The sequence below is a fragment of the Geotrypetes seraphini genome, chromosome 5, assembly GCF_902459505.1.
Source record: "Geotrypetes seraphini chromosome 5, aGeoSer1.1, whole genome shotgun sequence".
Lineage (NCBI taxonomy): Eukaryota > Metazoa > Chordata > Amphibia > Gymnophiona > Dermophiidae > Geotrypetes > Geotrypetes seraphini.
In genome coordinates, this window is record NC_047088.1 from 100,403,910 (window position 1) to 100,431,304 (window position 27,395).

The window sequence follows — 27,395 nt, forward strand, 5'->3', positions numbered from 1 at the left end:
ACAAAGGCCTATCTTCCTATACCCATTTTTTCAGAGCACAGATGTTATTTGAGGTTTCACATCTTGCAACAGCACCGAGGTTGGGCGCTTCTTGTGGCACCTGATTAGCTGAGACACCTGTGGTATGCAGACCTTGTTGATCTGCAACTAGATCAGGGTCTCAAACTTCCCTGTCACGGCTTCTCACGCAGGGCCCAATAGCCATACAAGATAAGGACTGCTTTGGTCTTACAGCATGGTTTTTCAGCGTGGAGCTCTAGTGTGCAGGAGCTATTCAACTGGTGTGGTTGCTTCCACCTTACACAGCAAGAAGAAGTCGACTGTTGTAGCGTATGCAAAGGCCATGTGGTGTTTCCAGACCTAGTTTGCTAGGAAGAGTGGAGACCTGAGCTCGACATTGATCCTGCTGGTACTCACCTTTCTCCAGAAGGGCCTGGAAAGGAGCCTGGCAGTCAGCTCTCTGAGCATTGAGCCAGGCTTTCTTGCTTCAGTCCTAAGCCACATGGGGCTTTCTTGTGGCCTATCCAGATGAGGTTAGGTTTTTAAAGGGTGTGCTATGACTCTGCCCTCACTGCATCAGCCATTTCTGACTTGGAATATTAACCTGGTGCTGAGGGCACTTGCAAATCTGCCCTTTGAGCTACTGGACCATGCTTCTCTGATGGATCTCACTGTCTAGATGGTATTTTTGATGGCCATTACCTCTGCCAAAAGTGTGAACTTTAGGCTTTATCCTGCAGAGATCCCTTTCTTCAGATTACGACCCTGCGCATTGTTCCCTCTTTCTTGACAAAAGTGGTTTTTGACTTCCATATCAATCAAGAGGTGCAGTTGCCAACCTACACATCCTTGGGTTCAAGTAAACATGACAGAGTGTTAAAATCTCTGGATGTGCACAGATTTTTGCTGAGATACTTGGAAATCACAAATGGATTTGTTTGTCCAATCTTCTGTTCATGCTGGTTGGGGTGGTCTGTAAGGGCAGACCAGCATCAAAGTCCACCATTTCTAGATGGATCCAGATGGCCATTTCTTCTGCCCATATCGTAGCTGGAAAGTGGCCCCCTATTTCAGTGAAGGCCCACTCCATACGTACGTTGCTCATAGGCGGAATCTTCAATGGTTTCCCCAGAAAAGATTTGGAGAGCCGCCACTTGGTCTTCTCTTCATACTTTCACAATGTTTTACAGAATAGATGTGGCAACCAAGAGGGATTCTGCACCAAGATCTTCATTTTGGATAGCTGGCTCATTAGTCCCTCCCTAGGTTTGAGGGACTGCTCTGTTACATCCCAAGAGTTCAGGAATAGAGTGGGGTTGTACAAGAAGGAAAGATTAGGTGCTTACCTTAGTAATCTTCTTTCTTGTAAACCCACACTCTATTCCTGAAGCCCTTCCTGGGAGATACGGATTCGCTTGATGTTTGCCTTAATGAGTACTGGTAAATTGGACTTCTTGTTTCTTTGTCCAGCTCTAGAAAGGATACTGTCTATGGATATTGTGTTCTCCAATTCAGGGGGACTATCAGTAATATGTCCCCACACTTTTAGTGCAGGCTGAGTTCTTAGTGTTCATTGTTTATTCTGTTTTCCCAATATTTGATGTTTTGTTGCGTTGTTGTATATGAACAGATTAGATGTGTTTTTCTGGGAGGTTCTCTGTACGCCTCCCTCTTCTGTGTCCTCTATAGGAATGACTGTCTGCTTTGTCACATACTGAAAGTTAGAGGGCAGTCTAGAGGTAAGAAAGGAGGAACAAAATTAAGCAAATGAGGCTTCCTACAAGAGATCTTGCGAGATGGGATTGATACGAACTGAAGAAAGTAGGCGGAGTTGACAATGACATCCGAAAGTTCAGGAATAGAGTGTGGGTTTATAAGAAAGATTGCCAAGGTAAGAACATAATCTTTCCATTCCCCATAAGCATCAAATAAGTTTACAGTAAAATTGCAAGTAACAAATGGGGCATAAAAGAAATGAAAGATGGAATGAAAAGTAAACTGAATGCAAATGCAGAAGAACTTAAATGCACGCTGTTAAGAATTCAAAAAAATTTTTTTTTCCTTTTCTCTACAATGGTGGCAGCCTGTGCTCCCTCACACAGCAGTGTGCCTCTTCTGTGGTGAAGCTGGGAAGGAGGAGACTGTAGAGGAGGAAGAAGAGAAATTCAGCCTTTCACTGATGGAGTGCACCATCTGCAATGAGATTGTTCACCCAAGGTGCATAAAGGTGAGGCAACTGTCTGTCCAGCATCGACCCTCAGATCTGTGTAATTTTAACCATACCTGTAACCAAAGCTTCTACCAGCCTTCATACTATCTGCCAAGTCTTTATTGGAGAAATGAGCTCTTAATAACTTAGTGCCACATTGAAGGGTTAGAATAAAATGCCTAAAATTCAGTTTGCTTATAAAATCAGAAATAACTCATCTCTTTTGTTCGCCTAAGGATTTAATTTCTTGAAACTTTGGGAGGGAAAATTGGCCTCTAGGGAGAAAACTCCTGTAGAAGTAAAAAATTTAATGAAAAAAAATCAAAAAACCACTGCAAGGCCTTTTATTCTCGTAAGGGTCAAATAAAGATCAAAAGCAAAATCCTTCTACACTTTAACCAGAAAAGCAAAAATTCATAAATAATCTGTGGGAATTTGGTCTTTTTGCTAATGTTTCTGGAAATGGAGTCTTTGAACAAAATGTGTTCTTGTACAATCCCACTTTATTCTGGGACCAGTGGGTTATTTCCCTCCACCAGCTTGAAACTTCAGAGGCTTTTCTCCCCCTCCCTTACATACCTCCTCTCTGAGCAGTCTTTTCTTCCTACTGTTACAAAATTACAGTCAAACCTCGGTTTGCGAGTAACCCGGTTTGCGAGTGTTTTGCAAGACGAGCAAAACATTCTCGTAAAACTTGTCTCACAAACTGAGTGTTGACTCGATTTGCGAGCACCCACCCCAAGAACCGGCATCGCTCCCCTCCCTGCTCGCAAAGGCCCCCCCCCCCCCCCGCATGAACCGGCACCCCCCGCCCAACCATCTTTAACTCACCCCCTGTCTGGCACCGGCACGAGAACTGGCATCGCTCCCCCCCGCTTGCAAAGGACCCCTCCCGCTGGAATCAGCACCCCCCATCGCGAGAACAGGCATTCCCTGCCCGACCAACTTTAACTCAACCCCCCCCCCCCCCCGTCTGGCACCGGTACGCAGCTCACAGGTCGTGCCGGTGCCGCTTGAAGATCTTCCTGCCTCTGCCGGCTTTGAGCATGCATCTGTGCATGCTCAAGCCCTTCTAATTCTCCCTCTCACCGAGATTCTCGGAGATCTCGGCGAGAGGGAGAATTAGAAGGGCTTGAGCATGCGCAGATGCATGCTCAAAGCCAGCAGAGGCAGGAAGAAGATCTTCAAGTGGCACCGGCACATCCTGTGGGCTGCGTGCCGGTGCCAGACGGAGGGGTGAGTTAAAGTTGGTCAGGTGGGGGGTGCCTGTTCTTGTGGGGGGGAGGTGCCAATTCGAGCGGGGGGGGGGCCTTTGCGAGCGGTGGGGGAGCAGCGCCGTTGGCATCGGGGGGGGACGTATCAAAGCAAGTTTCCATTATTTCCTATGGGGAAACTCACTTTGATATACGAGAATTTTGGTTTACGAGCATGCTTCTGGAACGAATTATGCTCGTAAACCAAGGTTCCACTGTATTATTAAATGGATGGAACTCCACCAATAAGCTATATCACTCTCAAGGAGAGGAATATAACTTACAAGTGTTTAAGCCCGTTACATTAACGGGTGCCAGAGTAGATGTGTCTGTCTGTCTTTCTTTTTTTCTGTCTCTCTCTCTCTCCTTGGCCGCTTTCTACACTCAGGCCCAACAATTGTCCCTTTCTATTCCCTCCCTCCTTCCTTCCTATATCCTTAGTGCCCCCAGTGCTTCCTTCCTATGTCCTTAGTGCCCCTTCCCATGCCCTTAGTGTCCACAGTGCCCCTTCCCATGTCCTTAGTGCCCCACTGCCTCCTTCCCATGTCCTTAGTGCCCCCAGTGCCTCCTTCCTATGTCCTTAGTGCCCCCAGTGCCTCCTTCCTATGTCCTTAGTGCCCCCAGTGCCTCCTTCCCATGTCCTTAGTGCCCCAGTGCCTCCTTCTTATGTCCTTAGTGTCCTCAGTGCCTCTTCCTATGTCCCCCCTCACTGCCTTCCAGCCTTTGTCCCACCCCTTCCCCCGAAGCTAGCCAGCCTACCTCCCTCCCTCCCTATCTGCCACGCTAAAGCCTGCCTGCCTCCCTCCAACACCAAAGCCTTCCCCCCACCCTACCGGCCCCTGCTGCTGCTACCTACCGTCTGGCCTACCGCCGCTTCAAACACACCCCTGCCCCCCCAGTCCGCTGCCATCTGCCGCAACTAAAGCAAAGGGAAAAGGGTTCGCCGCACACAAACTGCTGCAGGCTCCAGCTGAACGTGTTGAACACTGCCATGGAGCTACAGATCATGGAGGCAGGGATCACGAAGTTGTAAGTGTGCATGCGCGCTTAGGGTTTTATTATGATAAAGAAATATCAATATGGGGGAAATTAGCCCGCTTGATTAAAACTTAGCTCTGTAAAGCAGTTACAGATAGGATTTTTAAACAAAGATAATAGGATACACTAGACAAAATTATTATTAAAGCAGAAGGATCAATTTATCTGGATTCAAAAAGTTATGATGTGACTAGACCTTAAAATGGAGGCCGCATGGTAGGGCCAAGCACATGGCCTAGAAGCAGAGAGAGAATGATGTTGCAGCATGGTGATCCAGGGAAAAGAGGAAGAGAGAAGGCAGAGGTCTTTATAGATGTGGGTAGTTCAAAATTCAGGGGCAGTCTCTGGCATCACCTCCAATCATCATAGAGCAGGGTAGTCTTGTCCTCGGTGAAGTCATGATTAAATTTTCTTGTATACTGGGGGTGGGGCAGGGGTACTGGTACACCCAGCCATGCTTCTGTTTATTCTGCATCTTGCCATGTCTTTGTTCTGTACTTAACACAGTCTGAAGGTAAAATGGCTCAGTCCTTTCTTTTGTAATAGGTACATTTAGCACAACATCTGGATAAGATGGCTAGCAGCAGGGCTGGACTCAAACTTTTCAGAATCCCAGTTTCTTTACTTTAAGTCCATAATCTCAAGCAAATTTAATTTACCTCCAACAAAACTAAATATAATAATTGGGAATATAAGATAACAGCACATATTCTACTAAGGATGCAATTACTATAATAAACTCTATACAAAATACTTATTAAACCTTGAAAGAAAGGAAGAGAAGGAAAAAGAGAGACGGTGGATAGTAGAAAGAAAGAGAGACTATTTTGTGTATGGAGTGTGGTAACATGACAAAGTGGTATTTGCAGATAATATCACGCTACACTATAAAGCCAGGCTGTAGGAGCTCATCTTTTCTGCTCGTGTTTTATTTTGTGATCTTTCAGTATTTTTTGTTCATGGTTTTCACCCTCGTGCTGTGGAGGATCCCTAAGGGGACATGCTTGACTGGGAGATTGCAGACTTTTGGAAAACATCTGCTTCTGGGGGGGTTCCCTGCTCATCAGTAAGCCCCCTTGACAGTCTGCACATCAGATTGGGGCTCCAGGACCTTTCCCTTGGAAGGTAGCTCACCCCAGGCTTGTCCGCTGGTGTAGCTCAGGCTGAGACGGTTCCGTGGAGGTGCAACTGGGATTGGAGCCAGACTGCGTCCCTCCGCCAGGCGTTTGCATGGCATGTCCATGGGTGGCGGAGGTCTCCGGCTGTGGTGATCAGGCTAGTGGGCAGTCAGAAGACTTGAAATCCAGATTTCCAGTTCACTGAGGCAAAAGATCTCCCTGCAAGCTGTTTAGCTGCATGCAGTTTCTCTCATTCAGCACAGTGAGTAAAAGGTTTCAGTTTCTCCTGTGAGCACATGGTTATGTGAGAGCAAATTAACAGCTTGAATCAGAGATTTGGGGTGTCTTTAAAAAGGGGGTTTAAGTGGTTTTCCTGCATATCTTATGCCCTCCCCCCGTAAAATCCTAAAATCTCTTGTTTTTGAGGGTTCTTTGTGGTTTTCCTGGGCTATTGTGAATTTTTCCAGATTTGATTTCAAAGTTATTTTTCATATTTGCCAGCTTCATTTTTGAAAGAAAACAACATAGATGACCTCCCCAGGGTAGGATGGGATGGATTCATGCCTCATTTGCGATGAATGGCTGTCGGTTCCGCGGTTCATAGACAACAGCGTGAAAGACAAAGGCGCGCCCGGACAATTGAGCGCAGCGCGGAGGCGCGCGCCGCTCTAAATTACTTTTTTTAGGGCTCCAACGGGGGAGCCTGGGGGGGGGAACCCTGCTACTTTACTTAATAGACATTGCGCCGGCGTTATGGGGGGTTTGGGGGTTGTAACCCTCCACATTTTACTGTAAACTTAACTTTTTCCCTAAAAACAGGGAAAAAGTGAAGTTTTCAGTAAAATGTGGGGGGTTACAACCCCCCACACCCCCCACAATGCCCCCACAATGCGGCGCGATGTCTATTAAATAGGTTCCCCCCCCCAGCGCCTCCGCGCTGCGCTCAATTGTCTGGGCGCGCCTTTGTCCCGGCGCGCTTTTGACCTGACACCTGGTTCCGCAGCCATGTTCAACCTACGTTGCGGGGGATGAGATTTGCTCGAATGCGGTGCCTTTGACCTCCGGAGAGGATCTTCAAACACCTTATGCCCTGAATCCCACAAAATTGGTGTCAGGGGGCCCTGGGGAGTGTGCTGGCGGCATTTTGGTGAACCGTAAGCGTGGCTCCAGTGAAAAACCTCATAAATCTTTCAAACATTCCAAAACTGAAGTGCAGAAGTTGACTCCTGTCGCAGAGGATGGTTTTCCCCCTGAATTTTTGCACATGCTTTATCAGGCATACTTAGTTAAAAAATCCCTGCCTGTTTCCCTTCTACAAGCTTCTGTGTTGGTCACAGAGATCCCTGCTCCAAGGGACCACAGTGTTTGTTGTCTTCCTGTGAGTGTACCAGCCCACAGTTGTGCCAGACATTCTTTCCATTCCTCTACTTTCACAACGCAGCTCTGCGGCGGCCACAGACATGGCGAATTTGGCGGATCTCCAGGATCTAGACCAGTGCGGAACCTGTGATTTCGGGGAGGACCCCACTGCGCAGGTTCTTCAAACCCGCACACCTTGTGGATTTAATCTCTGATTCTCTATAGGCATTGCAGCTACAGATGCAACAGCCAGTCTCTGCTGAATGTTTCCTTATGAGTGACCAGAGGCCACAATCTGCCTCTTTTCCTGATCATCTTGATGTTGTCTGGATTCTTACAGATATCTAGGAGACTTCTGAGGGTCCCTTGAAATATGCTCGAGCCATGGCGTAGCCTTATTCCATTGCGGATGGCTTTAACAAGCGCTTTACTTCTCCAAAGGTGGATTCTTTGGTGGCTCATATCACCAAGCGCACATCTCTTCCTAGCAATTGGGGGTATGTGGTCCTGAAGGATGTCCAGGACCAAGGCATGGATTTTATCTTTAAGCGTCTGTTTAATTTGGCCGTGGCTGGGGTCAAAGTGGAAACGGCGTCCTTTTTCATGGCTCAGGCATGCCACTCCAAGCTGCGTCTTGATCCTGACACTGTGGTGCTTCAGGATTTGTATTTTCTCATCTCCGGCATGGATTACATGGCTAATGCCCTGTACGACATCTTGAATGTTTTCGCCAAGCTTGGCGCCTATTTTGTTTTGGTTTGCAGGATGCTCTGGATTTGGCAATGGTCTGGTGATTCATCTTCTAAGGCTATTTTAAGCCAGTTGCCCTTCAAGAATCAGCTCCTGTTCGGTAACGGTCTGGGTGACCTTGTGGCCAGTGTTCAGGATTGTAAACCCAAAGCATTACCTGGGAGCAGGTCATACTTTTCTGGGCGTTCAAATTTTTGTCCCTTTTAGCATTCTCGCCTGTACTTGGGCTCTTCCACAGGTCATCGTTCCTCATCATCTGCTAGACCGCACTTTGGCAGGTCTTGCCATCAGCAGTCTGTGGCAAGTTTATTAGTGACTGCTGCCAAGAAACAGTTCTGATGCCTGGCCTCTGTCTCCCCCTCTGCACATCAGGGGGGGTTATCAGCCTTTTTGGCAGAATGGGAGGATATCACCTATGACTGATGGGTTCTGGAGGTTCTCTGAGGTGGTTACAAGTTGGAGTTTCTCTGTCCTCTGACCGAGTATTTTCTGGATTCCCCTACCAGCCGCCCCGAGAAGTTGATTCAGGTGCAGCCACAGTCCACGGACTTTTGGATATTGCAGCCATAAAACCTGTGCTGGAGCAAGACTCAGGCTCTGGGAGATATTCAATATACTTCATTGTTCCAAAGAAAAGATCCAACGATTGGAGTCCAATTCTGGACATCAAGGCAGTCAATGCAGCCCTAAAAGTCCCTCAACCAAGAAGAAGTATTGCTAACTTTTTCAGATGTGACACAGACAAGAGGTCACAGACTGAAACTGAGTGGCAGCAGGTTCAGGACAAATATCAGGAAGTTATTTTTCACACAGCGCGTGCTGGGAATTTGGAATGCTCTCCCGGAGGATGTTGTGACAGAGATTACTGTTCTGGGATTCAAACGCAAGTTGGATGCACACCTTCTTGCAAATCATATATAGCGAGGGCTATGGTATATCTGGGTCTCCAACCAGGAGTACCTAAATGGGCCGCCGCGTGTGCGGATCACCGGACTGGATGGACCTCGGTCTGATCCGGTGAAGGCTTTTCTTATGTTCTTATGATTTTGCATGGAGACAGTACACTCGGTGATCGCATTGCTGGCACTGAGGGAGTTTCTAGCCTCCCTGGATCTGACTGAGGCGGATCTCCACATTCCTGGACCACCAGAAGTACCTGCGATTCCATATTCTGGGGCAACATTTCCAGTTTGTGGCATTGCCCTTTGGGTTGGCACCCCGGACCTTCACCAAAGTGATGATGGTGGTGATGGCCCATCTGCACTTCATGGGTATCCTGGTTCATCCATATCTGGACGACTGGTTGATCAGAGTGACCTCTGTCCGAAGGGCGTCAGGCAGTCCAACAGGTGGTACCGTTGCTGTAACAGCTGTGTTGGGTGATCAGTTTCAGAAAGAGTTACCTTGAGCCCATCCAGGTTTTGGAGTACTTGGGAGTTCGGTTTCACACAGGTCAGAACAAAGTGTCTGCCCATCAGGAGAAGCTACAGCAGGTTATTAGGGATCTTCTGGCCACTCCAGTCCTGACGGCTTGGCACTATCTCCAGGTTATGGGGGTCCATGGTGGCATCGATCGATGTGGTTCTTTGGGCTAGAGCCCGCCTATGTCCACTGCAGGTTGCCTTGCTTTCGCGCTGGAATCCAAAGTGAGACCTGGTACATGTAACCCTGCCCTGAATGATGGTGGTGCACAACAGTCTAGTGTGGTGGTTGTGTCCTCTCTCATTGTCCCAGGGTCTCCTGCTCTGGGTCTCGGACTGGGTGATCTTGTTGATAGATGTGAGTTCCAAAGGATCGAGAGCAGTGTGCATGTCTGATCAATTGCCTGGAACTGCGGGCAATTCTGCAGGCCTTTCTCTTCGAGGGTCATCTCCATCATTGAGCTGTCCATTTGTCCTTGGACAATGCCACGGTGGTGGCTTACGTCAATCGTCAAGGGGGTATGAAGAGTCCCTCTGAGTGTGGAGGTTCAGCTGCTCTTTTGGTGGGTGGAGAGACGCCTCGTGGTGCTGTCTGTGGCACATGTGACAGGAATGGACAGCGTCCAAGTAGACTTTCTCAGTCGTCAGACACTAGACCCTGAAGAGTGGTCACTCTCTCGAAGAGCATTCGTTTTCATAGTGGATCATTGAGGGTGTCCCACATTCAACTTCATGGCGACGGCAACCAACAAGAAAGCTGATTGTTTCTTCAGTCATCGGCGAGAGGCCGGAAGCAAAGGCCTAGATGCTGTGGTTCAGCCCTGGCCCCAGGAGGGTCTTTTTTATGTCTTCCCTCCATGGTCCATGATAGGGCGTCTGTTGAGGTGCACAGCAGCCCACAAGAGTCTGGTGATTCTGGTGGTTCCCGATTAGTTGAGGTGGCCATGCTATGCCAGCTGAGTTTGGCTCCAGCAGGTTCAGGGGCTCAGGCTCCCTTGTCATTCTCACCTTCTCACACAGGGTCCAATTGCAATGCAAGATCCAGACCTCTTTGGTCTTACAGCATGTCTCTTGAGCATGTGGCCTTGACTAGCCGGGGCTATTCTTCAGCGGTGACCCCCATGTTGCTTCACAGCAAGCAGGTGCCCTCAGTGGTGGCCTATGCAAAGGCTTGGAGGTGTTACCAGGCCTAGTGTGCCCTGAGGCCGGTGGACCCTTCTTTTCCATCAATTCCTTGGGTCCTGAAATTTCTGCAAGATGGCCTGAAGAAAGGTCTAGCAGTAGCTTTGAACCGGGTACAGATTGCTGGGCTTTTGGGTATGGGTCCTCCTTCCCTGAAGAGCTCATTGGCAGTCCATCCAGATGTTCGTTTTCTGTGAGGAGCGTTGCAGCTCAGGCCTCCATTGCGCTTTCCCTGTCTAACCTGGAACCTTAATCTGCTTTTTAGCCATCTTGCTCACTCTCAGTATGTGCCTCTAATGCAGGTGTCTCTGATGGATTTCACGCTCAAGATGATCTTCCTGGTGGCTGTTTCCTCAGACTGCAGGGTTTCGGAGCTGCAGGCCCTCTCCTGCAGGGTTCCTTTTCTGCGGATTATGGATTCCGCGGTGATGCCGCGTACTGTTCCTTCCGAAAGTGGTTTCTGTTTTCCATGTGAATTAGGAAGTCCAGCTCCCTGCTTTTGCTTCCTCTGGTTCGCAGGAGCAGGATTGGGTGTTGCGGTCCTTAGACATGCACAAAAGTTTATTGAGGTATCTGGAGGTTTCACCTCTCTGACCACTTGCTTGTCTTGGCAGGTCTTGCCCACAGAGGGAAGCCAGATTCTACGGCTAACATTTCCAGTTGGATTCGCATGGCCATTTCCACAGCATAGGTGGCGGTTGGAAAGAGGCCCCCCTCTCTGGGTCCAGGCTCCTTCAATCCTCTGGTTTTCCTCCTCTTGGGCAGAGTCGTTGGCTATTTCTCTGGATGAGATTTGCAGGGCTGCTACCTGGTCCTCCTTGCATACAGTCACCCAAGTTTTACAGGATCGATGTGGCGGCCAAGCAGGATGCTGCTGTTGATGCCTCTGTGTTGGCAATGGGCTCATCAGTCCCATCCTGAATTTTCAGGTCTGCGCTGTTACGTCCTACTGATCCCGGAATAAAGTGTGATTGTACAAGAACGAAAGATTAGGTTCTTACCTCTGCTAATCTTCTTTCTTGTAAATCCACACTTTATTCCGGGAACCCGCCCTATACTTGTTAATTTGCTGATTGTCTGCCTTTACAAATACTGGTAAGCTGTGTTTCTGTCCAGTTTTTATTAGAGTGCCATCAGAATGGGGTCAGCATTCAGTTTGGGAGTCACCAGTTAGGGTGCTATCTTCTGTCAGTGTATTTTGTTTCTACTTCTAACACTGTTATTGTCATTCAAGTTACTGATGTTTGTTATCCTGATTTGATTATGTTCCCTTGTTGCTGTTTTCAATTTATAACTGTGAGAAGAATATACTTACTTGTCGGGAAGTGTCCCCGTACCCCTCTCTCTCTTGTTCTTATCCTCTACAGATGTTCCTGGCAGCTTTCAGACTGACTGGTGAGTATGCTCAGAGAGGAGGTATGTAAGGGAGGGAGGATATGGCGAGTGGAGGGGAATAGCCCACTGGTGCTGGAATAAAGTATGGATTTACAAGAAAGAAGATTAGCAGAGGTAAGAACCTAATCTTTCTTTCAACAATCGCAGGGTAGATTATTTTGTATCAGGGACATCTGTGTTAGAAAGACAGTGTGTAGGCCCATGTGCTGGAAAGGTGCTGCATGAAGTTATACTTATTCTAGGCAGGAATAACTGTGTATATGTGCCAGTAAGATTTTATGATTATGGATATATCTTATAAGAGAACCTGTGTAAGTGCCACCCCCACATCATCCATTCTATGTCCTCCAAAAACATGTGTATGTCACATAAAAGTAGGCGCTATAATTTTCAGGTTAAAAGCTGACCGAATTTTGCTTTTCGATTTAGTATTGAAACTGACCCAAAATCTGAAGTCAAGATTTGCTGAAAATGCTTGCGCACTATTGGCTGAAAATGAAATTCTTCCCACCCACCCCCCACTATGATCACTCTCTGCTGCTGCCACTACCAGTTTTTGTAAAGTCATGAGGGAGAAGAGGGTTGTATATCACACAGCAACAGAGCCTAGTCATTACCTGATAATCCACACACTGCCTCTCTCCTTTCAACACCTCCGACCAGTGGGATCTGACACCCCCACCCACCTTTTCCACAGCTGCTGCATTAAATCTTTGTGTGGCAGCAGCAACAAGGTGAGCCTGCTGCTGTTTGCCTGCCTGGAAGATGCTTGTCTGCAGCGACTTCCTGTGCCCGCATAGGCGGGACTTGCATAGAAGCAGCTTCTGGGGCAGACTGATTGCAGCAGGCTCACCTTGTTACCACTGTCAACGGCTGCCGGAAGATTCAGTGCAGCGGCCAGGCAGTAGGGAGAGCTGGCTAAACCCGGATAGACTTCCCAGTGGTGTAGTGAGGGTAGGGGCTGTCTTGGGTCTCCACTTTCATGCCTTCTTCTTCCCAAACCCCCAGAATCCTCTGGAAATACATTGCTAGGAGCTCATTAGTATTTAAATGAGCTCTTCTAGCGATGCACCAAAGGGAATTCCCCCTCGTTTTCAGTCGCTAATTACCGGCAACTGTTGTGCATGTGTTGTGCACAGGCACAACAGCATTAAATAAAACGCATCCCCAAACCAGGATCCCCCGACACTAAGCCCCCCCCTAACAATCTCCCCGACCAATCCCACCACCTCAAAACAAAATCATGGTGGTCTAATGGGCTAGGGGGGGGGCAGGTCAGTTCCTCCACCTTTTATTGAAAATCAGGCAGGAGGGATGCCCATTCCCTCCTGCCTTGAAGGGCCACCTCTTCAAAATGGTGGCCCTTCCCCCTTCCGGTGCATCTTGATGAAGGATTCACCTACCCCCGTCAGCTGTACCAGCAGTCAGGAAGAGCAGAGACTGCTTTTTTTGACAGGGCAGGCAAGAGAAGGAGCAAGTTCCTCCCCCTTTTTACCCACGATTCTGAGCATGAATAGCATGCATATAATTTGAGCATTGCTGAGCATAGAGCATATAAGCTAAACATTGCTAGTAAAAGAAAAATCGCTCCTACCACGGTATTTTTTACCATGGTGTGGGAGCTTTGTGTATCTGGCCCTAAGTAGGTATGAGGGGGGAAGGGAAGGTATGCACACGGCAGTGGGATGGAGAGGAGCTGGCACCCCCACTACGACGATGCCCGGGGCAGATCCCCTCCCCCCGGCCTCCTTTACTTTGCCATTGAAACTTGCCCCATTTTTAAAAACCCATCTGGGCACCTGGACAATCCTCCAAAAAGAGGACATGTCCGGATTTTCCCAGACGTATGGTGCGGGATAGTAAGTTTTAAATAAACTTGGAAACTTGGAACCCTAATCATTCTAAACTTTTATTTCAGTTTCATAATTTTCTTGGTTGGAAACTCTTGAAAATGTTGCATCTTGAAACTTTTTTTCCTGCTTCTTGTTGCTGCTTTTTGACTTGATGAAGTGTAAGAAATCTCAGAGACACTTTAAATTACATTTCCTAGAAAAGAAAATGAGGAAACATTGCAGAAAACCCCCCTTTGTCCAGGGAGTATATTGCAGTTGCTTCTTAAATCAGAATTACATTTTTAATGTGTGATGATAACTGGCTGTTTTTGCTTCTAAACTGAGCACAGATGTAATTCACTTTGCTTCTCTTCTCTCTTTCTCTCTCTACTTTTCTTTGTTTTTCTCTTTTTTTCAGATGGGGAAAGATGATGGTATCATTAACAATGAAATTCCCAACTGCTGGGAATGTCCAAAATGCAAAAAAGAAGGCAAGTCCAGTAAGGTAAGCAAGAGGTGCTCCTGGTTCAAGTACTGAAATAGCTGGGGATGCTGCATGGCAGGATTGGGGTTTTGGAATATTACAGTTTGTAGCAAGGCAGGATGGAGTTAAATCGGAAGAGTTATATGAGCAGGGGGTCTCATATTGCCCTGACGATGCACAAAAGGATTTTCCATGGCTGCTACTGATCTTCATAGCAGCCACTGAGAATCCTATTCTAATGCATGTCAAGGAGCTCATTAGTATTCTAATGAGCACTCCATGTAATGGACAGCTGTGAAACGTATTGTTTACCATGCAAACTTTAACGGCAGGGTTTGAATTGTCATAGCCTTACTTCCCTATCCATGCTTGGGCACTATTTGGCTCAGGCACTGACCGGCTCAGATGCCTATGGCCTTACTTTCCTATCAGGATGCACTGGGAAGGGGAAGACCTGCCATTTTAAAGAGGCAGGCTTCCTGGCAAGAGGGAGTGGACATCCCTTCTACCAGATTTTCAACTTAAAGGTTACGAGCTTGTTTGGGGGGGGGGGGGGTCCTGGGCCAGTGGAGGGGGTCCTTGAGGCAGGAGAGAGTGGGCATCCTTCCTGCTGATTTTATTTTATTTTTTAAGTATGGGGGGTTGAGGGAGTAGGGGGGTCCTGGCACCCATTGGAAAAAAAAAAGTTGCTCTCATTGCCCTGATCAATTGAGTGCAAGACTCCCTGAGACCGCCAGCAGCTTTGGGGCTTCCCCTGCCGGCTTAGTTGATGGTGGCTGAGCCAGCAGGGGGAACCTTGAACAACTGAATGTCAGGGGAAGCCCTGAAGCTGGCAGCAGCTTTGGGGACTCCTGCAACTGAGTTGATTGGAGCAAGGAGAGCAGCCTGACAGGAAGGAAGAGCTGTGCCTAGCAATTGCTCTTCTGAGCAAGTGCTAGGTACAGTTCTTCCCCCTTTTCCTGGCAATTCTCTGCATGAATAGCATACATATAATTTGCATTCTATTGTGCTGAGCATCACCAGTAAAAAAAAAAAAAAAATCCCACCATGGTATTTTTTTACTGTGATATCAGAGCTTTGTGCATCTGGGCCTTGGTTTATTTATTTATTTATTTCAATTTATATCTCGTCTTCCCAGAAAGCTCAGGACAGGTCACAAGATAACATACATAGTTTTAAACAATTAGTGGAGTAACAAAGTGATAACACATAGAAGTCATACAACAGGCGGAACAGAGCGATAACATATAGGCGGCATACAATTGAACAGTCATGGAGGGATTCACACTGAATGACACAAGGTCATATCCTGGAAAGTGGAAACAAAGGAGTCTCTAGTCCACATAAAGAGTTCAGGACTACAGTTGGCCATTGGAAGAAGAAGGTTATCACTGCTTTCCAGAGATCTGATTTGTGTGGGCAGTGGCTTCCACAGTTTGGGAAGGAATTGGATGTAGGAGCGCTTAAGCGCAGTTTCCAATAGGAGGGATCAACTAGGCTGAGTCGTTTCTCCTTTTGTGAGCGAAGCAAACATCTGGGTGTGTAAGGTCACAGTTTATTGGATATGTATCTTATGGTGGTTCATGCAGGAATGTGCATAAGGAGGAGCCTGATGTGTATCTAACCCTATTTCTTTCCTGATTATCTTTCCCTCCTTGTCTCTAGATGAATTGGCCTCATCTTAGGAATTTTGCTACTGTTCTGGATTCTTTAACTGCTAGAAATCTGAAATGTCTACCACCCTTTCAATGAGAGTCCCTCCTTCCATATAATGCTTCATAATACAGTGGATATTACTCTTGGGTTTACTAGAGGCTGATGTACTAAACTGCAATGATATGGGCCATTCTCATGGGCTAATTATCTTGCATTAAAGACTATGGTTACAGTAATAGCTCTGCATTTGTGTTTTCCCAGTTTAATGTGCAACATTGAACTATGCATTCATAGGTGTTCAGCTGACTTACATAATTGTGACATTGAAGTTCACAATAGTCAAATAATGTGTGTTGAAAGTACTGATAATACAGGATGTTCTGTATTATTGAGAGGATGTGTATTGCACTTTTAACACACGTTTGCAAACTTCTGCCCCAGTTAGTGTTTTGGTTTCCATATGAGAAATATGATCAGTATAGTAACATAGGCACCATCAACTTCAGTGATATTGGTGGTTCTTCAAAATGAACTTTTACCCATAATTACATTAAATTGAGTTTTTTATCAGTTCCCCTAAGCTGCACACTATCTCTTCTCATGACAATCCAGATCCATAATAGTATTTTGTACATAGTATCTCATCTCTGGTTTTAGGCCATCCCTGGAATTAGTACAGTCACTCTTGCATGCCTTGCATATTTGACTCAGGGCCAATCATTTTTTTTAACACCCCCCCCCACATGAGAAGAATAATTTTTAGTAATAATCCACAAGTAACACAACAAGGGTGTACCTAGAAAAAGGCAGCATCTTAAACATTGCAGTGAGCACTATAACATCAATAGGCTCATTGTAAAACTAAAGCAGATTAGTACAGATTGATTCTGCACAGTCAACGTTAACAAAAAACCATGTCTTTTTCATACACATAAACATAAATTCACCTTTGCACAATTAAGAATAAATAACCACAAGCTAAAAATAGAAATATATAGACCAAAATTAAACTGAACTACCAAGTCAGATTCTACATACAATGCAACACCACAGAAACAGAAATAATGATGCACATCCCCTAGTACTGTGCAATAGTGTTGCCTGATTCGCCAGTCAAATTGATTCACTTTCTAAAAAATTGGACTCACCAATTCAGTGAATCCTTTTCTCCTGACACACCTCCGGGCCTCCTAAAGTAGCAGCAGCGGTAGCGAAGACTGGCTTGACATTTGGCAGAGGCAGCACAGTGAACAGGCTTCTCCTGGCCTACCCCGCTGGAACCTTCCCTCTGCCACATCACTGATGATGTCACTAATGATGCAGCAGAGGGAAGCCCTGGCAGCAGGCTGCGAGAAGCACGCTGCCTATGCCAAGCTCATCACCACCACCACCATTGCTGCTACTTTAGGAGGCCTGAAGAGGGATGGGAAGGTTGTCAAGAGATGCTGCACATGGGGATAGGAGGGATGGAAAGCTGCTGCACGGGGTGTGTGTGTGTGTATGCTACAGAGGGAGAAACATTGGACATAAGGTAGAGGGCAAGGAGAAATGGTACATGGGGAGAAAAAAATTGTGCACATGATAATGGAGGGGAGGAAGGGAGATATACTGCTGCATAGAGGGAAATAGAGAGGTTTTACCCAGGGCACAAGGCAGGGAGAGAGAGATGTTAGACAGTGGGAAAGAAACAGAAATGTTGGATATGGCAGTGGAAGGGAAGGTACAGAGATGGAAGATGGATGGTGAGCATGGAGAAAGAAGAAAGTGTCAAATGGGCAAGAGACTCTAGCGGGTGAGTTAACAGAAGAGAAATAGAAACCAGAGCCTGGGACTGACATGATTTGAATAATAAAATGACAAAACAATGAAAAGTAGAAAAAAAATTTTATTTTCTATTTTGTGATTATGGTACACTAGATTTGAAATGTGTATCCTGCCAGAGCTGGTATTAGACAGTGAGCATGTTTATTAATGAATTAATGATGTCATAATCCCAATAAAGTGGCTTGTGGAAATTAGATGTTTACAGAGTCCTTCTGCGTTATCTGGAGGTCACAAATGAATTTTGTCTCTCTGATTATCTCTTTGTGCTGACTCATTCCTCTAAGTGGGGTGCTTCTACTTCCAAGGCCACTATTTCCAGATGGATACTTAAGGCCATTTCATTAGCCCACATTATTTGCGGTAAGCAGTCTTTGTTTCTGTTAAGACGCATTCTACCAGAAGTGTGGCCTTGTGGGCTGAGGCTAAGACAATCTCCCCTGAGGTGATCTGTAGGACAGCTGTTAGGTCCACTCTGCACACGTTTGCCAAATTTTACAGGATGGATGTGGTGCCTTTGGATCCTCAGTCTTGAGGGTCAGCACAATCAGCCTGCCCTAGTTTTTTTGGACTGCTTTTGTATGTTCCACTTGCCTAGAATGTCTCACCTATTGCACTGGAAAAAGAGATTATGTACTTACCGTGTGATAAGCTCTTTTCCAGTAGATAGGTGAGACTTTCTAGACTCCCGCCTTGTCCTTCTTGCGTCTGTCTAATGTGTCAGTCTGTTTATGCTACTCCAAGTTGATTTTTGGATGACAGTCAGCCCTTGGCCTGGGAAGAATCTGTATATATGTTCCTGTTTTCTGCAGGGGTTGTTTCTGAGCTCCTTTGATGCATTTGTTGGCTGTTTGCAGTTAATGTTTTCATATTAATTCTTGAGCAGAACTGTTGTTTATGGACTTAATTGTCATGGCTGTCTCTACTTCCCATTCTATGAGGTGGCTCTCGTGCTTGGGTACTAACTACAGGTGGAGTCAGAGAGACCAGTGAAGTAGAGCAGAGTCACAGAAAAAATCCGGAGTGGATTTCTTCTGCATATGCCATGCGGCCATTGGGACACAACTCACTTGTCTAGAATGTCTCACCTATCTACTGGAAAAGAGCTTGCCAGGATAAGTACATAATCTCATTTTTTTGTTGTTTATTTTGTTTACACTACAGCGCTGGCATGGGGCTGGAGAGGGCAAAGGGGGTTGGAGTGGGTGAAGAGGCTACAAAATAAGCCTGCCAGGAAGTTTGAAAAAAACACCCTATTGGGCAGGAAAAGGGAATCAAATTGAAAAATCAACTCAATAGGCCAAATCAAATCGAAATTTTTTTTCTCTGAATTGGGCAGCACTACTGTGCAAATACCAATCACCACTTTAAAATTTACAAACAGAAATAAAACAAAAATGGAAAATAAGATATACCATTATAAATATTAGCACATCTACAATACTACTTTTTCTTAAAGCAAGAAGAAAAAGTTTATCCCTCTCCTTTACAAAGCCACGCTAGCTTTTTTGCGCTGGCTGCTGTGGTAACAGCTCTGATGCTCATAGAATTCCTATGAGCATCCAAGCTGTTAACGCTGTGGCCGGTGCTAAAAAATGCTAGTGTGGCTTTGTAAAGGAGGCAAGATACCGAAAGAGGGAATGCTTCCAGGGCTGACCAAAGGAGCTCTTTTCCTTTCTGATGCTGCTGTACATAAGCTATTTCCCTGCCTAGCTGGTCTTATCATCTGTATGTTTGAAGCAAAAGTGACATAAGTAGGGAAAAGCAGGATTTGAACACTGGTTTCCCTCATTCTCATCCTGCTTCTTAAAGCACTAGGCTACTTGTTTTGTTGGGGGGTGGGGGACAGGTTGGGGAGAGGTGGTTTATCAGGGTCAGGGAGAATTGATCATCCACTCCAATAACTTTGTATATAGTATCCTCCCTCAGCTGCTCTGTCATTGCATCTCACCCAGTGTCTCTGAGAATCTCAGATTCATTATCCACAGTGGTACATGCAGTTTTGATAACTGAGTTGCCACTCATTTCTCTTCTTTTGTACTACTTGGTTTGCTCTGTTTAAACAGTAACTTGAACCAAGTAAAATGTGCATGTTCCACCCACAGCACCTCCCTTATTTCTGCAGTTTCTCTGGTTACTAAAAAAAATCTGTGCAAATAATGTCATCCTGTTTGTTCTGCCTTTCTTCTGCTTCATTCTGATACATGAAAGTGAACTTGTTTTCCAGTGATCTGAGGGTGTAGTACATAAGATTTTCAATATCTGGTTTTGAGTTTACTGAACTGATACTTGATTCTCCAATGCTATATATAACTTCTTTCCATCCTGGAAGGGGATGAATATTGTCTTGAGATGAGTAAGTGAGGCAAAACATTTCTTTTTCTGTGCTTCACAGGTCAGATGCTCTGTGACTGACCCCTTCAAAAAGACACTGGACTTAAAGGCATAAATAGTTTTATCAGTTAAAATTTAATGTGAAGAAGTTAAGAGTGATGCACTTGGGGTACAGAAATCCAAAAGAGATATACAAGATAGGAGGTGAGAGATTGACAAGCATAGCTCAGGAGAGGGACCTTGGGGGGGATGGTATCTGAGGATTTGGAACCCAAGCACAGTATAGGGTAAAGCTTTGGATTCTTGCCCAGAAATAGCTAAGAAGAAAAAATTAAAAAATTTAAATTGAATCAGGTTGGGCAGACTGGATGGACCATTCGGGTCTTTATCTGCCGTCATCTACTATGTTACTATGATTTCAAGGTAGTTAAACAATGTGACAAAGCTGTTGTCACAGCCAGAATGATACTAGGCTGCATATAGAGGCGTATAACCAGCAGAAGAAAGGAATCATTGGTGAGGCCCCACTTGGAGTATTGTGTTCTGTTTTGGAAGCTGAATCTTGCTAAGGACGTAAAAAGAGTTGAAGTGGTTCAGAGAAGGATGATGAAAATGGTTTGTGGTTTTATGCTACGAGGTGTTTGAAGAGAGACTTAATGACCTGAAGATGTAATACCCTGGAGGAAAGGAGAGATAAAGGTGATATGATCGACATTCAAATATTTGAAAAGTATTAATATACAAACAAACCTTTTCCAGAGATGGTAAGGTGGTAAAACAAAAGACATTAATTTAGGTTGCAAGAGGGATGACTCGGGGCTAACATCAGGAAGTGTGTTTTTTTTTCACAGAGAGGGTGGTAGATAGAATGTCCTCCCATATGAGGAGGTGAAGATAAAACCAGCAATGGAATTCAGGGGAGAGTGTGGCGCAGTGGTTAAAGCTAGAGCATCAGCATCCTGAGCTGGGTCAAACCCATGCTGCTCCTTGTGACCCTGGGAAAGTCACTTAATCCCCCCATTGCCCTAGGTACATTAGATAGATTGTGAGCCCACTGGGTTAACGGTATAGAAAATTGAAAAATATATAAAAATGCAAGTGATAAATGAGTAATTGAGAATAAAACCAGTGCTGGGCAGACTTCTACATTCTTTGCCCTGAAAATAGCAAGGACAAATCAAGATCAAGTATGCTTATGTAGTATTGCATCAAACCTTATGCTATGAGTTTATCTTGGATGGGATTGGAATTTGAATTTGATATACTGCCTTTCTGTGGTTACAATCAAAATAGCTTACAGATTATATACAGGTACTTATTTTATTCCCCGGACAACAAAGGGTTAGGTGATTACCCACAGTCACAAAAGCTACAGTGGGAATCAAACCCAGTCCTCCGGGTACTCAGACCACTGCACTAGCCATTAGGCTAATCCTTAAATTGCTGGGCAGACTAGATAGACTATACACGTCTTTATCTGTCATCATCTACAGTACTTTGTCACTGCTGGCAGCCTTAGCTGGGTCATTTGGTTCAGCGCCTGACATAATCTGAGGTATTATTGTGATGCTCCCAGTTCCTTCCTCCTTCACAGTCTGTCTTTGGAGCCATCTTTAGAGAACCAGAGAAAATATTTCTTCATACAACATGTAATTAAACTCTGGAATTTGTAGCTAGAGAATGCAGGGTTTTAAAAAAGGTTTGGATAATTTCTTAACAGAGAAGTCCATAGGCCATTACTGAGATAGCTTGGGGAAATCCACTGCTTATTCCTAGGATAAGCAGCATAAAATCTGTTTTACTACTTGGGATCTAGCTAGTTACTTGAGAATTGGGTTGGCCACGGTTGGAAACAGGATACTGGGCTTAATGGACCTTCAGTCTGTCCCAGTATGGCAATTCTTATGTTAAAGAACATAAGAATAGCCTTACTGGGTCAGTCCAAAGGTCCATCAAGCCTAGTAGCCTGTTCTCACGGTAGCCAATCCAGGTCACTAATACCTGGCCAAAACCCAACAAGTAGCAGCATTCCATGTTACCGATCCAGGGCAAGCAGTGGCTTCCCCCATGTCTTTCTCAATAACAGACTATGGAATTTTCCTCTAGGAAATTCTCCAAACCTTTCTTAAAACCAGCTACGCTATCCACTCTTACCACAACCTCTGGCAACACGTTCCAGAGTTTAACTATTCTCTGAGTGAAAAAATATTTCCCCATATTGGTTTTAAAAGCATTTCTCTGTAACTTCGAGTGTCCCCTAGTCTTTGTAATTTTTGACAGAGTGAAAAATCGATCCATTTGTACTTGTTCTACGCCACTCATGATTTTGTAGATTTCAATCATATTTCCCCTCAGCTATCTCTTTTCCAAGCTAAAGAGCCCTAACCATTTTAGTCTTTCCTCATACGAGAGGAGTTCCATCCCCTGTATCATCTTGGTCGCTCTTCTTTAACCTTTTCTAGTGCTGCTATATCTTTCTTGATATAGCGAGCCTTGCTACCAAGGGAATGGTCCCTAAGTCCCCGAACCGTTAGTGCAGGCTGCCCTATGTTCTTATGTACGCAGTGGGCTTGAGTATAGGCTGCGTGGCTCTGTGGCAGCTTTTTCTAGGATCGGGGCTGACTGCATTCCTCCCTCTATGTGCCTGTGCTTGATCTGGTGGGGGTTGAGCTTTCTGGCTGGTTTGTTGGTTCGAGAGGCAGTCAGAGGACACAAGCAGTCCAGATTCCAGGCTTGTTGAGGCAGAGGTTCTCCTTGTAAGCCAGTGTTTCAAACATTTTTAGCTCCGGCATACTAAATGGAGTAAGTGTTTTTCAGGGCACTTTATAATTGAAATTATAAAGTTGCAAAATCAACAAAAATTAAATTTTAGAGCTATTTATTTAAAGTTCTTTAATCTACGAGTATGTATGGGTAATTGTAACAAAGGTGAAACTAAAGTAGATAGAATTGCTAATCAATGCAATGGAAGTGCTTGTTTTTGAGTTCAAATTAACTTAAAATGCAGCTCGACAGTCAACAAGCAAACACGCATTTCATCATCCATCATCTGCAGTCATTCTCTTTTTTTTTTTCAATTTAATTTGTCACAGCTGAAAATCCAAGTTCGCAAAGATAAGATCCATACAGTAACAAAGCCTTACTTAGAAACATGATGGCAGATAAAGGCCAAATGGCCCATCTAATCTGCCCATCCGCAGTAACCATTATTTCTTTCTTTTTCTCTCTGAGAGATCCCACATGCCTATCCCAGGCCCTCTTGAATTCAGACACAGTCTCTGTTTCTACCACCTCTTCCGGGAGACTGTTCCATGCATCTACCACCCTTTCTGTAAAAAAGTATTTCCTTTGATTTCTCCGGAACCTATCACCTCTTAACTTCATCCAATGCCCTCTTATTCAATTGAAAGAGACTCAACTCATGCACATTTACGCCACGTAGGTATTTAAACATCTCTATCATCAAAGTCATGATTGCTTTGCTGGTCAAGTTAGAATAACTACTGCATAAAAAATAAAATGACTGTGCTGTTAGTTTTCAAGGACCAATCATGTCAAAGAATGATGATTGTCTGGGCGGTTGTATCCTTATGCACACAGATGCTCATAACATTGACAGACTCTTGCACAGGGGTGCCCACACTTTATGGGCTTGCGAGCTACTTTTATAATGACTAAGTCAAAATGATCTACCAACAATAAAATTAAAAAAAAACACAAAGCACACTGAAAGGCAGAGAAAATGTTAATTATTCATATTCCGGGTTTTTTCAAAGAGGTCACGGCAGATGACTCTATGCAATGTCACCTCAGTAACAAAATACAAAAATAGACAAATACACCCCCTCCCTTTTTACTAAACCACAATAGTAGGTTTTAGCACAGGGAGTTACGCTGAATGCCTCGTGCTGCTCTCAATGCTCATAGGCTCCCTGCGCTAAAAAACCCTATTGCGGTTTAGTAAAAGCGAGCCGTAGTGCAAAATATAGACAGCAGATATAAATTCTCAAAACCGACACATTTTGATCACTAAATTGAAAATAAAATCAATTTTCCTACCTTTGCTGTTTGGTGATTTCATGAGTCTCTGGTTGCACTTTCTTCTTCTGACTGTGCATCCAATCTTTCTTCCTTTCTTTCAGCCTCCTGTATGTTTCCTCTCCTCCAGACCTCATTCTCTCCCCCAACTTTTTCTTTCTGTCTCCCTGTCTGCCCCCTTTCTTTCTTTCTCCGTGCCCTCCCCCAAGCCACTCGGTTTGCTGCCACCGCCATCAGGGAACAGCCCCCAAGCTTTCCCTGCAGAAGCATCGCACTGACCAGCATTCCGCTCCCTGATGTCAATTCTGACTAGGAGAGGAAGTTCCGGGCCAACAAAGCATTTCTCCTCATTCCATCCAGCCTGAGCCCCATCTCTCCTTGATCCAGCATTTCCCTTCTGTGTCTGTCAGAATTACCATTCCACTTATTTTCCAGCATCACCCTTCTTTGTGTCCATCTCACCTATATCCCTATCTCACCACTTTTTCAGAATCTTCATTTGTCTCTGTCCTTGTCTTTACCCCATGTTCACCATTTGCCCTTTCAATGTCTTTATCTCCCCCCCCCCACACTTTTTCAGCATTACTTCTATGTCTCTATTTCACCTCCTCTTCATGTCCCCTCTGTATCTCTATCCTTATTCAGTAGGTCCTGCTTACTCTTTCTCTTCTTTGTGTCACTATCTCCATTTTCAGCTTTCCCCCCTTTTCCTTTGTTAATGCACCCTGTAGCCAGAATCTTTCCACCCTCCCTCCACTCCAGCCCAGCCCAGTATGAAATATTTCCTTTTGTTTCCCTCCCCTCTCTCTTTCTCTCTCTCTCTTCTGCTCCCTCACCCACGAGCCCTGCATCTGGCCCTCTCCCTTCTACCTGCACCTGGCAAAACCCCCCTGCTCCGCGGCTCTCTTAAGCAACTCGTCAGCAGCGGTGATCAAGACAAGCTGCCGACATCGAGGCCTTCCCTCTACGAGTCCCGCCTTTGTGGAAAAAGGAAGTTGAAACAAGCGGGACTCGCAGAGGGTAGGCCCCGACGTCAGAAGCTTGTGTCGATCGCTGCTGCTGAGTTGCCGAAGAGAGCCGCGGAGCAGGGGGTGTGGCCGGAAGCAGGTAGAAGGGAGAGGGCTGCTGGAAGAGGTAGAAGTTCCGGAGTATGACACCGACCCGGGTCAGGATAATTTCTTTTTCAGGCTGTTGCTGCTGCCGCTGCCACGCCACCACGCCCCCCCTCCCTCCCTCCCCGAAATGACAAAAACAGCCTAATGCCCGGCGTCTGCGTCTTTGTCGTCGGGGAGAGGAAGGCTGATAGGCCCGGTAGATCGGGACGGCAACACGAGTCTATCACAGAGCCCGGGATGGGCTCTGCGATCGACTCATGTTGCCTTCCTGAGCTACCGGTCGATCGCGATCGACACGTTGGGCACCCCTGCTCTTGCATATGTGACTGGCACACAGTTGAGAGACACTGCTGTATACTGTTTGCAGCTTCCATTGTTGTAGCTCCCAGCACACAGAATTTCACAGTGAGTAACAGGCTGACAGCTGACTAATCAAATTGGGGGGTGGGGTTCCCTAAAATCAGTTTTTTGTGGGTTCTGGGATTAGAGATAGGTTTCCCCACCTTTAAAATCCCCAAATTGCTATTTAAAAAAAAAATTTAGTGAAGCTCCCCCTGGCAATTTTTGGAGCTAAAAATCGCTGCTGCTGCAGCCATCTTAAATTTCCCAATTTGAATTTAAAAGCCTCCATCTGCCTCAAAATATCTCATTTTTGCTTTAAAACAAATGGGATGGACTCTTGTCAGGATATTTTGTATTCATTTTGGAATGGGTTCCCCAGCAACAGTGCCATACTGTATGGCAGGCAGTATTTCAGAAAAAGCTAAAGTCTTTACAAAAGGTAGGCAGAATACTTTGAAGGATCAGCATACACCTAGGTCGAGTGATGCTGGTGGCTCCAGATTGGCTGAGGCAGCCGTGGTATACAGAGTTATTATGTCTGCAGAAGAACGAGGTTTTCAAGCTTCCTTGGCACCCGAGCCTTCTATCACAGGGCCCCATTGCTGTGGAGGATCCGGAGCGCTTTGGTCTTACAGCATGGCTCTTTTAAGGGTGTAAAGACTATTCAACTGAGGTTATTTCCACACTCTTGAGGTCTAAGAAGCAGTCCATGTTAGCGGCCTATGCAAAAGCCTGGTGTTTCTGGAATTGGTGTGCAGTAGTGCTCAGACCCGGTGGCTTCACCAGTTTCATTGGTGTTGGACTTCCTGCAGGAAGGTCTGGAAAAAGGCCTAGCGATTGGCTCTCTCATAGTACAGATAGCGGGACTTTCCTGCTTCAGAGCACACTCTAGCAAGCGCACATTGGTGTCTAATCTGGGTGTTTCTAGACTTTTGAAGGGAGCCTTATGGCTTATGTCTTCACCCTCCAGTGTGCCATCCCTTTCCTTCTTGGAATCTTAATCTGGTCCTGCGACCTTTGCAAAGGCCCTGTATGAGCCTTTGAGGAGGCGTCCCTGATAGATCTTATGGTTAAAACATTTTTATTAGTGGCTGTGATGTCAACGAGAAGAGTGTCGGAGCTGCAGGGAGCCCTTTCTTCGAATCTCAGAATCTAGTGTCTCAATTCGAATGGTTCCATTTAATAAAAACTTGAAACTTGAAACCTCCTTCCTATTGAAGGGCGTGTCCAGTTTTCACATAAACTAGAAGGTGCGACTTCCACCCTTCACACCTAGGGAAGTGAAGAAAGTGGATAGAGTGTTGAAAGTTCTGGATGTGCTAAGAATTTTGATTCATTACTTAGAGGCAACCAATGAGTTCCTGCTTTCTAATCATCTCTTCGCACTTACGAATGTGGCATGTCAGGGAAGACTGGCATCTAAATCAACTGTATCTAGGTGGATCAGGATAGCCATATCTTCTGGCTATATTGGAAACATAAATCAATCTCCACTTGGTCCGATCTCCACACATTCACTAAGTTTGTTTTTTTTTTAATAGGATAGAGGTACCGTGTTTCCCCGAAAATAAGACCTACCCCAAAAATAAGCCCTAGTCTCAGGATTCGCCAGCAACTCTTCAACCTGGCTCCCCCTCTCCACCGCGCAGCCGAACCCCTGCTGACCCTCCATCCTTCCCTCCCTCCCCGCCAACCGCAAGCAAGCCCTACCTTCAAGGGCCGGCACCACTCTAAACAGGCTGCTTGGCCTTGTCTGTTGGGGATTTCACTCTGCCGCGTTACTGAATAGCCCAAAATGAAATCAAACGTTTACAGATTATTCAAAATGCTTCTATTAAACTTATATCGAAAGCTAGGAAGTTCGATCACGTGACACCTCTCCTTAAGAAAGCGCATTGGCTTCCGGTAGCTCACCGGATAATATATAAACTAAGTTTGCTTACACTCAAATCATTACTTTATAAAACTCCTGCTTTTATTTATAAACTACTGATTCCCTACACCTCAAATAGATTATTGAGATCAAATGAACAACATTTACTGATGAT

General features: G+C 45.5%; 1 protein-coding gene across 8 annotated transcripts in view; it reads left to right on the forward strand.

Moving 5' to 3' along the window:
* The window catches only part of FBXL19 (F-box and leucine rich repeat protein 19), a 192,920-nt gene that overhangs the window by 68,463 nt on the left and 97,062 nt on the right, over positions 1 to 27,395 (forward strand). For all 8 annotated transcript variants that reach the window (XM_033945294.1, XM_033945289.1, XM_033945287.1 and 5 more), the window contains 2 exons: positions 2,084 to 2,227; positions 13,976 to 14,062. In XM_033945294.1, the coding sequence (XP_033801185.1) occupies positions 2,084 to 2,227; positions 13,976 to 14,062 (231 nt within the window). The remainder of the gene's footprint in view (positions 1 to 2,083; positions 2,228 to 13,975; positions 14,063 to 27,395) is intronic.